Raw genomic sequence first — 18,349 nt, 5'->3', positions numbered from 1 at the left:
TATCCACCCATCATCCATGCATTAACCACCCATCATCCACCCATCATCCATGCATTATCCACCCATCATCCATGCATTATCCACCCATCATCCACGCATTATCCACCCATCATCCACCCATCATCCACCCATCATCCATCTATCATCCATCCATCATCCATGCATTAACCACCCATCATCCACCCATCATCCATGCATTATCCACCCATCATCCATGCATTATCCACCCATCATCCATGCATTATCCACCCATCATCCACGCATCATGTGACACAGTCCCCTATATGGTTAACACCCGACCTTAGGACCCTCTGATTCAGTCTGAATCAGTTGTTTCCAACCCTGTGTCTCTGTGTGGGGGTCTCTATATATGGGGATGTCTCTGTATCTGGGGATGTCTCTCTATGCAGGCTTGGCTGTGGTCTCAGTCTATCTGGGGATGTCTCTATATCTGAGGATGTCTCTGTATCTGGGGATGTCTCTCTATGCAGGCTTGGCTGTGGTCTCAGTCTATCTGGGGATGTCTCTATCTAAGGATGTCTTTGTATCTGGGGATGTCTCTATATATGAGGATGTCTCTGTATCTGGGGATGTCTCTCTATGCAGGCTTGGCTGTGGTCTCAGTCTATCTGGGGATGTCTCTATATCTGAGGATGTCTCTGTATCTGGGGATGTCTCTATATCTGAGGATGTCTCTGTATCTGGGGATGTCTCTCTGTGCAGGCTTGGCTGTGGTCTCAGTCTATCTGGGGATGTCTCTATCTAAGGATGTCTTTGTATCTGGGGATGTCTCTATATATGAGGATGTCTCTGTATCTGGGGATGTCTCTCTGTGCAGGCTTGGCTGTGGTCTCAGTCTATCTCGGGATGTCTCTATATCTGAGGATGTCTCTGTATCTGGGGATGTCTCTGTGCAGGCTTGGCTGTGGTCTCAGTCTATCTGGGGATGTCTCTATATATGAGGATGTCTCTGTATCTGGGGATGTCTCTATATATGAGGATGTCTCTGTATCTGGGGATGTCTCTATATATGAGGATGTCTCTGTATCTGGGGATGTCTCTCTGTGCAGGCTTGGCTGTGGTCTCAGTCTATCTGGGGATGTCTCTATATATGAGGATGTCTCTGTATCTGGGGATGTCTCTATATGCAGGCTTGGCTGTGGTCTCAGTCTATCTGGGGATGTCTCTATCTAAGGATGTCTTTGTATCTGGGGATGTCTCTATATATGAGGATGTCTCTGTATCTGGGGATGTCTCTCTATGCAGGCTTGGCTGTGGTCTCAGTCTATCTGGGGATGTCTCTATATCTGAGGATGTCTCTGTATCTGGGGATGTCTCTCTATGCAGGCTTGGCTGTGGTCTCAGTCTATCTGGGGATGTCTCTATATCTGAGGATGTCTCTGTATCTGGGGATGTCTCTATATCTGAGGATGTCTCTGTATCTGGGGATGTCTCTCTGTGCAGGCTTGGCTGTGGTCTCAGTCTATCTGGGGATGTCTCTATCTAAGGATGTCTTTGTATCTGGGGATGTCTCTATATATGAGGATGTCTCTGTATCTGGGGATGTCTCTCTGTGCAGGCTTGGCTGTGGTCTCAGTCTATCTGGGGATGTCTCTATATATGAGGATGTCTCTGTATCTGGGGATGTCTCTCTGTGCAGGCTTGGCTGTGGTCTCAGTCTATCTCGGGATGTCTCTATATCTGAGGATGTCTCTGTATCTGGGGATGTCTCTCTGCAGGCTTGGCTGTGGTCTCAGTCTATCTGGGGATGTCTCTATATCTGAGGATGTCTCTGTATCTGGGGATGTCTCTCTGTGCAGGCTTGGCTGTGGTCTCAGTCTGTCTCGGGATGTCTCTATATGTAAGGATGTCTCTGTATCTGGGGATGTCTCTATATGTAAGGATGTCTCTGTATCTGGGGATGTCTCTATATATGAGGATGTCTCTGTATCTGGGGATGTCTCTATATCTAAGGATGTCTCTGTATCTGGCAGGGTGGATTTGTTTTAAATCAAACTGATTTAAATCACGATTTAAATCACTAGTCAGGAAGGCTTGATTTAAATCAGTGATTTAAATCAAAGTTTCTACCTAAACTAGTTCTTGCTACTTTAACATGCAAGTAGATGAAGATTTTTAGAATCACTTTTTATATTACTTTTTTCTCCCCAGTTTAATGGGTTAATCATTCATATTTGGACACCACTGTTCTGTTGTACTTAGGAAGGAGAAAAATAATCCTGAACTTAATAACAATTTAAATGGATTTATTCAACTGAAACAATAACAACATTACAGCATACGTTATTTGCTTAAACAAACATCCATGTTAACTAATTTGGCTAAACAAAAAAAAAAAAAAAAAAATAGTCCAAACAATCAGAAACATATTGTCTAACTTCTTGGACTTGGTACTGAAGGGGATGATTCTGTATTCATAGGTTTGTAGAACAATAGGATTAAGGTCTTTTTCTCAACTCTGTTCATGTTGTAACATTTGAGAACATATACAGCCTTTATTCTACTGAGTTAAACAACTCAGCTTTATCTCATGATGGAAGAACCTTTGGATGGTAAAATATTTTCCTCAAAAAGCAGTTTATTGAAAAAAATCCGATTTAAATCAAAAAAATCCGATTTAAATAAAAAAAATCCGATTTTTTTGATTTTTTTAAAAAAATCATTGATTTTTATCCACCCTGGTATCTGGGGATGTCTCTATATCTGAGGATGTCTCTCTGTGCAGGCTTGGCTGTGGTCTCAGTCTATCTGGGGATGTCTCTATATCTAAGGATGTCTCTGTATCTGGGGATGTCTCTATATATGAGGATGTCTCTGTATCTGGGGATGTCTCTATATATGAGGATGTCTCTGTATCTGGGGATGTCTCTCTGTGCAGGCTTGGCTGTGGTCTCAGTCTATCTGGGGATGTCTCTATATATGAGGATGTCTCTGTATCTGGGGATGTCTCTCTGTGCAGGCTGCGGTCTCAGTCTGGGGACAGATGGCTGTCTCTCCTGCCGGGTTTTGGCGCCTTGTGTTGCGCTCTCGCCTGCTCCCATCTGTCACCGCTCGGAGGCCGCGCTCTTCATGGTGTCTCTTTCGTGTTGCAGATCGCCCCCCCTCCCCTGTCAATGTGACAGTCACACAGCTGAAGGCCAACTCCGCCACTGTCTCGTGGGATGTCCCCGAAGGCGACATTATCATTGGATACGCCATCTCTCAGCAGGTAGGTGGTCTCTCCAGCACTCTGCACCATGGAGGGGCCTATAGCTCATCCTGAGCCTCCTGCTTCATGAGTGGAGAAGCGTCAGGAAGGTGGCGCCACCTGCTGGCCTCACTGCCGACCCCCACCACCTGCTCTCTACAGACCCCCCCACCACCTGCTCTCTACAGACCCCCCCACCACCTGCTCTCTACAGACACCTCCCCACCACCTGCTCTCTACAGACCCCCCATCACCTGCTCTCTACAGACCCCCCACCACCTGCTCTCTACAGACCCCCCCACCACCTGCTCTCTACAGACCCCCCCACCACCTGCTCTCTACAGACCCCCCCACCACCTGCTCTCTACAGACCCTCCCCCATCACCTGCTCTCTACAGACCCCCCTCCCCCATCACCTGCTCTCTACAGACCCCCCCCATCACCTTCTCTCTACAGACCCCCATCACCTGCTCTCTACAGACCCCCCCCACCACCTGCTCTCTACAGACCCCCCCCACCACCTGCTCTCTACAGACCCCCCCACCACCTGCTCTCTACAGACACCTCCCCACCACCTGCTCTCTACAGACCCCCCCACCACCTGCTCTCTACAGACCCCCCCATCACCTTCTCTCTACAGACCCCCCCACCACCTGCTCTCTACAGACCCCCCCACCACCTGCTCTCTACAGACCCCCCCCCACCACCTGCTCTCTACAGACCCCCCCACCACCTGCTCTCTACAGACCCCCCCACCACCTGCTCTCTACAGACACCTCCCCACCACCTGCTCTCTACAGACCCCCCCCACCACCTGCTCTCTACAGACCCCTCCCCACCACCTGCTCTCTACAGACCCCTCCCCACCACCTGCTCTCTACAGACCCCTCCCCACCACCTTCTCTCTACAGACCCCCCACCACCTGCTCTCTACAGACCCCTCCCCACCACCTGCTCTCTACAGACCCCTCCCCATCACCTGCTCTCTACAGACCCCCCACCACCTGCTCTCTACAGACCCCTCCCCACCACCTGCTGTCTACAGACCCCCCCACCACCTGCTCTCTACAGACCCCCACCACCTGCTCTCTACAGACCCCCCCATCACCTGCTCTCTACAGACCCCTCCCCATCACCTGCTCTCTACAGACCCCCCCATCACCTGCTCTCTACAGACCCCTCCCCATCACCTGCTCTCTACAGACCCCTCCCCACCACCTGCTCTCTACAGACCCCCCCCACCACCTGCTCTCTACAGACCCCTCCCCATCACCTGCTCTCTACAGACCCCCCACCACCTGCTCTCTACAGACCCCCCCACCACCTGCTCTCTACAGACCCCCCCACCACCTGCTCTCTACAGACCCCCCCATCACCTGCTCTCTACAGACCCCTCCCCATCACCTGCTCTCTACAGACCCCCCCACCACCTGCTCTCTACAGACCCCCCACCACCTGCTCTCTACAGACCCCCCCCCACCACCTTCTCTCTACAGACCCCTCCCCACCACCTGCTCTCTACAGACCCCCCCACCACCTGCTCTCTACAGACCCCCCCCATCACCTTCTCTCTACAGACCCCTCCCCACCACCTTCTCTCTACAGACCCCTCCCCACCACCTGCTCTCTACAGACCCCTCCCCACCACCTGCTCTCTACAGACCCCTCCCCACCACCTGCTCTCTACAGACCCCTCCCCACCACCTGCTCTCTACAGACCCCTCCCCACCACCTGCTCTCTACAGACCCCTCCCCACCACCTGCTCTCTACAGACCCCTCCCCACCACCTGCTCTCTACAGACCCCTCCCCATCACCTGCTCTCTACAGACCCCCACCACCTGCTCTCTACAGACCCCCCCACCACCTGCTCACTACAGACCCCTCCCCACCACCTGCTGACCTCACTGCCGACCCCTCCCCACCACCTGCTGACCTCACTGCCGACCCCCATCACCTGCTCTCTACAGACCCCTCCCCATCACCTGCTCTCTACAGACCCCCCCACCACCTGCTCTCTACAGACCCCTCCACCACCTGCTCTCTACAGACCCCTCCACCACCTGCTCTCTACAGACCCCCCCACCACCTGCTCTCTACAGACCCCCCCACCACCTTCTCTCTACAGACCCCTCCACCACCTGCTCTCTACAGACCCCTCCACCACCTGCTCTCTACAGACCCCTCCCCATCACCTGCTCTCTACAGACCCCCCCACCACCTGCTCTCTACAGACCCCACCACCACCTTCTCTCTACAGACCCCCCCATCACCTGCTCTCTACAGACCCCCACCACCTGCTCTCTACAGACCCCCCACCACCTGCTCACTACAGACCCCCCCATCACCTGCTCTCTACAGACCCCTCCCCACCACCTGCTGACCTCACTGCCGACCCCCATCACCTGCTCTCTACAGACCCCCCCATCACCTGCTCTCTACAGACCCCTCCCCATCACCTGCTCTCTACAGACCCCTCCACCACCTGCTCTCTACAGAACCCTCCCCACCACCTGCTCTCTACAGACCCCTCCCCATCACCTGCTCTCTACAGACCCCCCATCACCTGCTCTCTACAGACCCCCCACCACCTGCTCTCTACAGACCCCCCCACCACCTGCTCTCTACAGACCCCTCCCCATCACCTGCTCTCTACAGACCCCCCCACCACCTGCTCTCTACAGACCCCTCCACCACCTGCTCTCTACAGACCCCCCCACCACCTGCTCTCTACAGACCCCCCCCACCACCTGCTCTCTACAGACCCCCATCACCTGCTCTCTACAGACCCCTCCCCACCACCTGCTCTCTACAGACCCCCATCACCTGCTCTCCTCCCATCACCTGCTCTCTACAGACCCCCATCACCTGCTCTCCCCCCATCACCTGCTCTCTACAGACCCCACCCCCCCTGTGCCAGTCTTTACTGAAGTTCTGCCATTCTACTCATGTACCAGGGAGTCCAGGGTGAGCAGAACCACAGGCCAGACCAGTCACCGGGGGTGGGGGAGATTGGAGCTGAACGCTGATGATGGTGACCATGGTAGTGCTGATGATGAGGAGGAGGAGGACTGTGATGATGATGATGATGAGGACTGTGATGATGATGAGGACTGTGATGATGATGAGGACTGTGATGATGATGAGGACTGTGATGATGATGAGGACTGTGATGATGATGATGACTGTGATGATGGTGGGAGTGTTGATGATGATGATGATGATGATGGTGGCAGTGTTGATGATGATGATGATGGTGGCAGTGTTGATGATGATGATGGTGGGAGTGTTGATGATGATGATGGTGGGAGTGTTGATGATGGTGGGAGTGTTGATGATGATGATGGTGGGAGTGTTGATGATGATGATGGTGGGAGTGTTGATGATGATGATGGTGGGAGTGTTGATGATGATGATGGTGGGAGTGTTGATGATGGTGGGAGTGTTGATGATGATGATGGTGGCAGTGATGATGATGATGATGGTGGCAGTGTTGATGATGATGATGATGATGGTGGCAGTGTTGATGATGATGGTGGCAGTGTTGATGATGATGATGGTGGGAGTGTTGATGATGATGATGGTGGCAGTGTTGATGATGATGGTGGCAGTGTTGATGATGATGGTGGCAGTGTTGATGATGATGATGGTGGCAGTGATGATGATGATGATGATGATGATGGCAGTGTTGATGATGATGATGATGGTGGCAGTGTTGATGATGATGATGATGGCAGTGTTGATGATGATGATGGTGGCAGTGTTGATGATGATGATGGTGGCAGTGTTGATAATGATGATGGTGGCAGTGATGATGATGATGATGATGGCAGTGTTGATGATGATGATGATGGTGGCAGTGTTGATGATGATGATGGTGGCAGTGTTGATGATGATGATGATGGCAGTGTTGATGATGATGATGATGGTGGCAGTGTTGATGATGATGATGGTGGCAGTGTTGATGATGATGATGATGGCAGTGTTGATGATGATGATGGTGGCAGTGTTGATGATGATGATGGTGGCAGTGTTGATGATGATGATGGTGGCAGTGTTGATGATGATGATGGTGGCAGTGTTGATGATGATGATGGTGGCAGTGTTGATGAAGACAGTGATGATGGTGGCAGTGTTGATGATGATGATGATGATGCCAGTGTTGATGATGATGATGATGGTGGCAGTGTTGATGATGATGATGCCAGTGTTGATGATGATGATGATGGTGGCAGTGTTGATGATGATGATGATGGTGGCAGTGTTGATGATGATGGTGGCAGTGTTGATGATGATGATGGTGGCAGTGTTGATGATGATGATGATGATGATGATGATGGCAGTGTTGATGATGATGATGATGATGGTGGGAGTGTTGATGATGATGATGATGATGGTGGCAGTGTTGATGATGATGATGATGATGATGATGGTGGGAGTGTTGATGATGATAGTGATGGTGGCAGTGTTGATGATGATGATGATGATGATGGCAGTGTTGATGATGATGATGGTGGCAGTGTTGATGATGATGATGGTGGCAGTGTTGATGATGATGGTGGTGGCAGTGTTGATGATGATGATGGTGGCAGTCTTGATGATGATGATGGTGGTGGCAGTGTTGATGATGATGATGGTGGCAGTGTTGATGATGATGATGGTGACAGTGATGATGATGGTGGCAGTGCTGATGATGATGATGGTGGCAGTGTTGATGATGATGATGATGGTGGCAGTGTTGATGATGATATTGGTGGCAGTGTTGATGATGATGATGATGGTGGCAGTGTTGATGATGATGATGATGGCAGTGTTGATGATGATGATGGTGGCAGTGTTGATGATGATGATGGTGGCAGTGTTGATGATAATGATGATGGTGGCAGTGTTGATGATGATGATGGTGGCAGTGTTGATGATGATGGTGGCAGTGTTGATGATGATGGTGGCAGTGTTGATGATGATGATGGTGGCAGTGTTGATGATGATGATGATGGTGGCAGTGTTGATGATGATGATGGTGGCAGTGTTGATGATGATGGTGGCAGTGTTGATGATGATGGTGGCAGTGTTGATGATGATGATGATGGCAGTGTTGATGATGATGATGATGGCAGTGTTGATGATGATGATGATGGCAGTGTTGATGATGATGATGGTGGCAGTGTTGATGATGATGATGATGGTGGCAGTGTTGATGATGATGGTGGGAGTGTTGATGATGAAGACAGTGATGGTGGTGGCAGTGTTGATGATGATGATGGTGACAGTGATGATGATGATGATGGTGGCAGTGTTGATGATAATGATGATGGTGGCAGTGTTGATGATGATGGTGGCAGTGTTGATGATGATGATGGTGACAGTGTTGATGATGATGATGGTGGCAGTGTTGATGATGATGATGGTGACAGTGTTGATGATGATGGTGGCAGTGTTGATGATGATGATGGTGACAGTGATGATGATGGTGGCAGTGTTGATGATGATGATGGTGGGAGTGTTGATGATGATGATGGTGGCAGTGTTGATGATGATGGTGGCAGTGTTGATGATGATGATGATGATGATGGCAGTGTTGTTGATGATGATGGTGGCAGTGTTGATGATGATGGTGGCAGTGTTGATGATGATGGTGGCAGTGATGTTGATGATGATGGTGGCAGTGTTGATGATGATGGTGGCAGTGATGTTGATGATGATGGTGGCAGTGATGATGATGATGGTGGCAGTGTTGATGATGATGATGGTGGCAGTGTTGATGATAATGATGATGGTGGCAGTGTTGATGATGATGGTGGCAGTGTTGATGATGATGGTGGGAGTGTTGATGATGATGATGATGATGGCAGTGTTGATGATGATGATGATGGCAGTGTTGATGATGATGATGGTGGCAGTGTTGATGATGATGATGATGGCAGTGTTGATGATGATGATGGTGGCAGTGTTGATGATGATGATGATGGTGGCAGTGTTGATGATGATGATGGTGGCAGTGTTGATGATGAAGACAGTGATGATGGTGGGAGTGTTGATGATGATGATGATGATGGTGGCAGTGTTGATGATGATGGTGGGAGTGTTGATGATGAAGACAGTGATGATGGTGGCAGTGATGATGATGATGATGATGATGGTGGCAGTGTTGATGATGATGATGGTGGCAGTGTTGATGATGATGATGATGGTGGCAGTGTTGATGATGATGATGATGGTGGCAGTGTTGATGATGATGATGGTGACAGTGTTGATGATGATGATGGTGGCAGTGTTGATGATGATGATGGTGACAGTGTTGATGATGATGGTGGCAGTGTTGATGATGATGATGGTGACAGTGATGATGATGGTGGCAGTGTTGATGATGATGATGGTGGGAGTGTTGATGATGATGATGGTGGCAGTGTTGATGATGATGGTGGCAGTGTTGTTGATGATGATGGTGGCAGTGTTGATGATGATGATGGTGGCAGTGTTGATGAAGATGGTGGTGGTGGCAGTGTTGATGATGATGATGGTGGCAGTGTTGATGATGATGATGGTGGCAGTGTTGATGATGATGATGATGATGGCAGTGATGATGATGATGGTGGCAGTGTTGATGATGATGATGGTGGTGGCAGTGTTGATGATGATGATGGTGGTGGCAGTGTTGATGATGATAGTGATGGTGGCAGTGTTGATGATGGTGGTGGCAGTGTTGATGATGATGATGGTGGCAGTGTTGATGATGATGGTGGGAGTGTTGATGATGAAGACAGTGATGATGGTGGCAGTGATGATGATGATGATGATGGTGGCAGTGTTGATGATGATGATGGTGGCAGTGTTGATGATGATGATGGTGGCAGTGTTGATGATGATGATGGTGGCAGTGTTGATGATGATGATGGTGGCAGTGTTGATGATGATGATGGTGGCAGTGTTGATGATGATGATGGTGGCAGTGTTGATGATGATGATGGTGGCAGTGTTGATGATGATGATGATGGTGGCAGTGTTGATGATGATGGTGGCAGTGTTGATGATGATGATGGTGGCAGTGTTGATGATGATGATGATGATGGCAGTGTTGATGATGATGATGATGGTGGCAGTGTTGATGATGATGATGGTGGCAGTGTTGATGATGATGATGGTGGCAGTGTTGATGATGATGATGGTGGCAGTGTTGATGATGATGATGGTGGCAGTGTTGATGATGATGATGGTGGCAGTGTTGATGATGATGATGATGGTGACAGTGATGATGATGGTGGCAGTGTTGATGATGATATTGGTGGCAGTGTTGATGATGATGATGATGATGATGGTGGCAGTGTTGATGATGATGGTGGGAGTGTTGATGATGAAGACAGTGATGATGGTGGCAGTGATGATGATGATGGTGGTGGCAGTGTTGATGATGATGATGGTGGCAGTGTTGATGATGATGATGGTGGCAGTGTTGATGATGATGATGATGGTGGCAGTGTTGATGATGATGATGATGGTGGCAGTGTTGATGATGATGGCAGTGTTGATGATGATGGTGGCAGTGTTGATGATGATGATGGTGGCAGTGTTGATGATGATAATGGTGGCAGTGTTGATGATGAAGACAGTGATGATGGTGGCAGTGTTGATGATGATGATGGTGGCAGTGTTGATGATGATGGTGGGAGTGTTGATGATGAAGACAGTGATGATGGTGGCAGTGATGATGATGATGATGATGGTGGCAGTGTTAATGATGATGATGGTGGCAGTGTTGATGATGATGATGGTGGCAGTGTTGATGATGGTGACAGTGATGATGATGGTGGCAGTGTTGATGATGATGATGGTGGCAGTGTTGATGATGATATTGGTGGCAGTGTTGATGATGATGATGATGGTGGCAGTGTTGATGATGATGGTGGGAGTGTTGATGATGAAGACAGTGATGATGGTGGCAGTGATGATGATGATGATGGTGGCAGTGTTGATGATGATGATGGTGGCAGTGTTGATGATGATGATGGTGGCAGTGTTGATGATGATGATGGTGGCAGTGTTGATGATGATGGTGGCAGTGTTGATGATGATGATGGTGGGAGTGTTGATGATGAAGACAGTGATGATGGTGGCAGTGATGATGATGATGATGATGATGGTGGCAGTGTTGATGATGATGATGGTGGCAGTGTTGATGATGATGATGGTGGCGGCAGTGTTGATGATGATGATGATGGTGGCAGTGTTGATGATGGTGGCGGCAGTGTTGATGATGATGATGATGATGGTGGCGGCAGTGTTGATGATGATGATGATGGTGGCAGTGTTGATGATGGTGGCGGCAGTGTTGATGATGATGATGATGACGGTGGCAGTGTTGATGATGATGATGGTGGCAGTGATGATGAAGACAGTGATGATGGTGTGACATCTTTCTCCTTGTTGGGGTCCCCATACTAACCCCCCATCTGCTCTCGCTCTCTTTAGAGGCAGGATGGACAGATCCACAGATTCATACGAGAGGTGAACACGACCAATCGGGCCTGTGTGCTGTGGGACCTGGAGGAGGATACGGACTACATCATCCAGGTGCAATCCATCGGCCTGTACAGCGAGAGCCAGGCCAGCAAGAGGATCCACTTCAGGACCCTAAAGGAGACTGACCGCCTGCCCTCCAACAGCTCCAACCAAGGTGGGGATGGGACCCTGCTGCTGTCCTTCTCCACCCTGCTGCCCATGCTGCTGACCTTCCCCACCCTGCTGCCCATGCTGCTGTCCTCCTCCACCCTGCTGTCCTCCTCCACCCTGCTGCCCATGCTGCTGTCCTCCCCCACCCTGCTGCCCATGCTGCTGTCCTCCTCCACCCTGCTGCCCATGCTGCTGTCCTCCTCCACCCTGCTGCCCATGCTGCTGTCCTCCTCCACCCTGCTGCCCATGCTGCTGACCTTCCCCACCCTGCTGCCCATGCTGCTGTCCTCCTCCACCCTGCTGCCCATGCTGCTGTCCTCCTCCACCCTGCTGCCCATGCTGCTGTCCTCCCCCACCCTGCTGCCCATGCTGCTGACCTTCCCCACCCTGCTGCCCATGCTGCTGTCCTCCTCCACCCTGCTGCCCATGCTGCTGTCCTCCTCCACCCTGCTGCCCATGCTGCTGTCCTCCTCCACCCTGCTGCCCATGCTGCTGTCCTCCTCCACCCTGCTGCCCATGCTGCTGTCCTCCTCCACCCTGCTGCCCATGCTGCTGTCCTCCTCCACCCTGCTGCCCATGCTGCTGTCCTCCTCCACCCTGCTGCCCATGCTGCTGTCCTCCTCCACCCTGCTGCCCATGCTGCTGTCCTCCTCCACCCTGCTGCCCATGCTGCTGTCCTCCTCCACCCTGCTGCCCATGCTGCTGTCCTCCTCCACCCTGCTGCCCATGCTGCTGTCCTCCTCCACCCTGCTGCCCATGCTGCTGACTTCCTCCACCCTGCTGCCCATGCTGCTGTCCTCCTCCACCCTGCTGCCCATGCTGCTGTCCTCCTCCACCCTGCTGCCCATGCTGCTGTCCTCCTCCACCCTGCTGCCCATGCTGCTGTCCTCCTCCACCCTGCTGCCCATGCTGCTGTCCTCCTCCACCCTGCTGCCCATGCTGCTGTCCTCCTCCACCCTGCTGCCCATGCTGCTGTCCTCCTCCACCCTGCTGCCCATGCTGCTGTCCTCCTCCACCCTGCTGCCCATGCTGCTGTCCTCCTCCACCCTGCTGCCCATGCTGCTGTCCTCCTCCACCCTGCTGCCCATGCTGCTGTCCTCCCCCACCCTGCTGCCCATGCTGCTGTCCTCCCCACCCTGCTGCCCATGCTGCTGTCCTCCTCCACCCTGTTGCCCATGCTGCTGTCCTCCTCCACCCTGTTGCCCATGCTGCTGTCCTCCCCCACCCTGCTGCTAATGCTGCTGTCCTCCTCCACCCTGCTGCCCATGCTGCTGTCCTCCTCCACCCTGCTGCCCATGCTGCTGTCCTTCTCCACCCTGCTGCCCATGCTGCTGTCCTCCTCCACCCTGCTGCCCATGCTGCTGTCCTCCTCCACCCTGCTGCCCATGCTGCTGTCCTCCTCCACCCTGTTGCCCATGCTGCTGTTCTCCCCCACCCTGCTGCCCATGCTGCTGTCCTTCTCCACCCTGCTGTCCTCCTCCACCCTGCTGCCCATGCTGCTGTCCTTCTCCACCCTGCTGCCCATGCTGCTGTCCTTCTCCACCCTGCTGTCCTCCTCCACCCTGCTGCCCATGCTGCTGTCCTCCTCCACCCTGCTGCCCATGCTGCTGTCCTCCTCCACCCGCTGCCCATGCTGCTGTCCTTCTCCACCCTGCTGCCCATGCTGCTGTCCTCCTCCACCCTGCTGCCCATGCTGCTGACCTTCCCCACCCTGCTGCCCATGCTGCTGACTTCCTCCACCCTGCTGCCCATGCTGCTGTCCTCCTCCACCCGCTGCCCATAATCTTTGTATGTAATACTGCTCTTTGTGCCTGGACAGGGGATATCACTGTGCAGGGTGTGGATAAGGAGCGGCAGCTGGAGACAGGAGAAATTATAATAATTGTGGCCGTTCTGCTGATGTGGGCAGGTGAGGTATTTATGGGGGAGAGGGGGGTGGTACACGGATATATACTTGCCTATATACTGATATATACTTGCCTATATACTGATATATACTTGTTGTATAATGCTGACTGTATTTCATCCCCAGCGGTGATCGCCCTCTTCTGCCGCCAGTATGACATCATCAAGGACAATGATTCCAATAACAACAAGGAAAAGGCCAAACCCTCATCAGAACAGAGCACCCCAGAGCGGCAGACAACGGGGTTACTGCGGAAGGTGGCTACACTGGTCTAGATAGCCTGCATGTCCCTACAACAGTACCACCATCTCCCCCCCCCCCCCTACAACAGTACCACCATCTCCCCCCCCTACAACAGTACCACCATCTCCCCCCCCCTACAACAGTACCACCATCTCCCCCCCCCTACAACAGAACCACCATCTCCCCCCCCCCCCCCCTACAACAGTACCACCATCTCCCCCCCCCCCTACAACAGTACCACCATCTCCCCCCCCCCTACAACAGTACCACCATCTTCACCCCCCTACAACAGTACCATCATCTTCACCCCCCTACAACAGTACCATCATCTTCACCCCCCTACAACAGTACCAACATCCTCAACCCTCTACAACAGTACCAACATCCTCAACCCCCTACAGTACCACTGTAACAACTGGAGTTGTGGATCTGCTGAACCGCTGCTAGCAATTTCATAAGCTGCACCACTGAGCAGAGTCTAAGGGGCCGCTGGTCTTGCCCACCCCAAGGTGGGTTGGATTTGCTGCGGCCGGTGACCCCCACACTGCTACCTCTGGCTTGGCTTGCTAACAGCGGCAGACAGGGTGAAACAGCTAAAACCAGGGCAGCAGTCATGGGGCTGGAACCACAGGCGGCAGGAACCACAGGCGGCAGGAGTCATGGGCGGCTGGTACCACACGCTAAGGGAAGCATGCAACACTAGGGGCAGGGCAGGAATTTATAGGGAGGTGTTAGCACATAAACCAATTAGGGACGTACTGTCCCTTTAAATCACAGAGAGCCGGCGTGTGCATCAGGTTAAACAGGAACAGGCGGGGCGCGTGCACTTAGGGTGCTTTGTGGGGCTAAAAGAATGGCCATGCCGAGCCCCTGCACATGGGCTACAGCGTCTTTTGGGGTCAGAACACTTGGGAAACGGGTGCGGCCCGTAGCATGGGATACCGCCACAGCCGTGACACTTCTGAAGGTGGGGTATACAGATATTGAGAGGTGGGATCCTATTTGCGGTGTGTGGAGACCTCATAGCAGTTAGTACCTACATCTACTAGTTTAGGGGCAACTGAAACTTAGAGATGGAGGCTGCAGAGGGCTGGTGGGAAATATGCAAGGTATATAAAGGTCCGAAAGAACACTGCTCCTCAGACACAGAAACACCCAATGATGCCCACATACGTAATTCATCCTCTGTGCTTTCATCATGGCACCTGTGCCATCCATAACTCCCAACATGTCAACCCGTCTGCTGGTGTGAGGAACCTAGGGTGTCCCGACATCCTCCTCCCTCCACATGTACAACGTCTTGAAGGCCTCCTCGTAGATAAAACCACAGATGAGACATTTTACCACAATGTGGCTTCACTCGAGAGCCCTCTGTGCGATAATATGGAGGTTCTATTCCTTGGAGCTATTGTGTGGATGATACTTATGTAGTGTTTTTCATCTTTTCAGAAGAAGACCCCATCCGTCAATATCATTGAGGTATAGTGCTGCCCGCTCCTGGCCCTGGTTCTTCACATGGCATCCTGGGCTTGCTGCTGACTGAAGACTCTTTATAGCAATACAATGGAACTCTGCCACCAGCGGAGCTTTCCCAAGGGCTCATCTCATCCCCTCTGCCACACGCAGGTAACATCTCGCCAGCCATGGGACCTAAAGACCTTGAGATGTCCACCTGGTGTAGAAGATGGTCAGTGCAGACCTGCGTGTTGGTCGTACTACATATGAACAATAGAAGAAAAGCATGTAGACGCTGCTGCATGGATGGATCTCCATAACTACCAGAAGACATGCAGAGACATTGTAAAGACACAATGCTCAGAGTAACTCCATGGATGGGGATCCGTGTACAGTAATAGTTCTTAACCTGCTCACCATGTCCCAGGTAGCATACCATGCCATGAAGCCGCTCCATAGGTGACTACTTCTACTTCTGATTTGGTGACCGTTGGTTAATAACTACACCCCCAGCCCCAAAGGATCCCATTACATGAGGTTAAGAACCATTAACTCAAGCTAGCAGTATGATGATGCAAAGGGGTATTACTGTAAGCTATAGTATAGTGATGGTGGAGTCATCTCCGCCTGGTAACAGTGTGCTAGACGTCACGTCATTGTTCTAGGTCATGTATAATCAGGGTAGAGTCGCATCTGGGTTATGATACCATTACTGTGGGTTCTAGGATATTGGGGGGGAAGCTGTGCCAATACTACATGTTACAGTCAAGTGAGTTATCTCCTGGGGTACTCTATGATGGTCATACCACTGTTCTAGGTTATAGCATAAGAATGGAGTTATCTACTGAGATACTCTATGATGGTCATACCACTGTTCTAGGTTATAGCATAAGAGTGGAGTTATCTCCTGGGGTACTCTATGATGGTCATACCACTGTTCTAGGTTATAGCATAAGAGTGGAGTTATCTACTGAGATACTCTATGATGGTCATACCACTGTTCTAGGTTATAGCATAAGAGTGGAGTTATCTCCTGGGGTACTCTATGATGGTCATACCACTGTTCTAGGTTATAGCATAAGAATGGAGTTATCTCCTGGGGTACTCTATGATGGTCATACCACTGTTCTAGGTTATAGCATAAGAGTGGAGTTATCTCCTGGGGTACTCTATGATGGTCATACCACTGTTCTAGGTTATAGCATAAGAGTGGAGTTATCTACTGAGATACTCTATGATGGTCATACCACTGTTCTAGGTTATAGCATAAGAGTGGAGTTATCTACTGAGATACTCTATGATGGTCATACCACTGTTCTAGGTTATAGCATAAGAGTGGAGTTATCTACTGAGATACTCTATGATGGTCATACCACTGTTCTAGGTTATAGCATAAGAGTGGAGTTATCTACTGAGATACTCTATGATGGTCATACCACTGTTCTAGGTTATAGCATAAGAATGGAGTTATCTCAGGGTAATTTATGATGGAGTCATGTTACTGTTCTAGGTTATAGTTTGAGAGTGGATTTATCTCCCTGGGTACTCTATGATGGAGACATCAATGTTACAGGTTAGAATATGAGAGTGAAGTTATCTTCCCAGGGTTCCCTATGATGTTCATATCAATGTCCTTGATTATAGTACTGCTATCCCCCATGGTTCTCTATGATGGTTAGACCACTGTTCTAGGTTATAGTATAAGAATGCAGCTATCCCACTGGGTACTCTATGATGGTCATACCACTGTTCTAGGTTATACTATGACAATGTAGTTATCTCCCAGAGTACTCTATGATGGTAATACCACTGTTCTAGGTTATACTATGACAATGCAGTTATCTCCTGCTAGGTTCTCTATGATGGTCATACCACTGTTCTAGGTTATACTATAACAATTCAGCTATCCCGCTGGGTTCTCTACGATGGTCATGTGTGAAGGTGGAGTCATTAGAATACAAACAGCCTTGTTTTCCGTCTGTGCTAGGCTCGGAGAATGGGTTTAGCTGTTATCTTCCTCTGGGTTTAGTATGGTGGGTGGGATGGGCAGGTCATTCTCTTTTAGGGGTTCACTTATTGGGGCGATGATTCTTGAGCTTTCTTACACTGTATTTGTGTAATCACCTCTGCTGGATATCTTGCTGACACTTCTTGGTTTCTGTATTGTGTGACTTAGTTGTCGGGCCACATTGTGGTGACTTCTGGATTCCCACAATCGACGTGTCCCCGGCCGCCTGCCGCTTTACTGCTCAATCTCCTATCAGTGCCTTTTATTTTAAGTCCTTTCACCCTGTGGTTTGTCCTCCAGTGCAGTTTCTTCTGGAACTTTACCCTTACTGGGGAGCTGAATGTTTCTGCTACCTGGACACTTTCCAGTACCGGCCATATCAATCTAGAATGTTTAGCTTCACTGTATAAATCTAGAATGCTGCTGGTCCCTGAACTGTGTGACACTGAGCTGTTATCTGGAACCCGGGTTCTTATTTCCCACTGCTAAATTCCTGCTGCCAGTACTGTGTGCCTGAAACATTTGGGTGTATGAGTCTAGTACATTTCCTTATAGCTAAACTGTCAATCTAGAACATTCCTGGTACCTGAGTGGTGTGATTCTAGAATGTTTCTTGGTACTCAAGTCAATATGGAACCTTCTCCAGAGCCAGTGACAATTTCCCTTATGTAATTACCATTTGACGCTACATTTGGTAATATCTGAGGTATGTGAGTCTAGAATGTTCCCACAGTATTACTTGTGAGACCAATCATTATGATGGTGCGGGGGGCACAATCAGCACTTCACTAGATCACGAGACACCCGGGAGCCTGATGCCCTCTGTGACCCTGCGATGGGTGTTAGTGTGGGGTCAGGGATGT

General features: G+C 50.7%; 2 protein-coding genes across 2 annotated transcripts in view; one reads left to right on the top strand and one right to left on the bottom strand.

The window, feature by feature from the left end:
* The window catches only part of FNDC4 (fibronectin type III domain containing 4), a 32,277-nt gene extending 13,930 nt beyond the window's left edge, over positions 1 to 18,347 (top strand). Inside the window, exons 2-6 of the mRNA XM_069974165.1 lie at positions 3,114 to 3,229; positions 11,674 to 11,878; positions 13,694 to 13,783; positions 13,907 to 14,037; positions 15,473 to 18,347. Coding sequence (XP_069830266.1) covers positions 3,114 to 3,229; positions 11,674 to 11,878; positions 13,694 to 13,783; positions 13,907 to 14,037; positions 15,473 to 15,508 — 578 coding nt within the window. The 3' untranslated portion in view covers positions 15,509 to 18,347. The remainder of the gene's footprint in view (positions 1 to 3,113; positions 3,230 to 11,673; positions 11,879 to 13,693; positions 13,784 to 13,906; positions 14,038 to 15,472) is intronic.
* On the bottom strand, positions 6,336 to 9,140 carry LOC138794593 (uncharacterized; the record flags this gene model as incomplete). Its single annotated transcript, XM_069973356.1, has 2 exons — positions 6,336 to 6,395; positions 9,090 to 9,140. Coding segments are annotated over 2 exons (111 nt in total), but the record flags the coding sequence as incomplete, so codon positions are not given.
* Positions 18,348 to 18,349: the final 2 nt, after the last annotated feature.

Source organism: Dendropsophus ebraccatus, chromosome 6 (genome assembly GCF_027789765.1).
Source record: "Dendropsophus ebraccatus isolate aDenEbr1 chromosome 6, aDenEbr1.pat, whole genome shotgun sequence".
NCBI lineage: Eukaryota > Metazoa > Chordata > Amphibia > Anura > Hylidae > Dendropsophus > Dendropsophus ebraccatus.
This window is presented reverse-complemented; position numbering and strand designations above follow the sequence as displayed.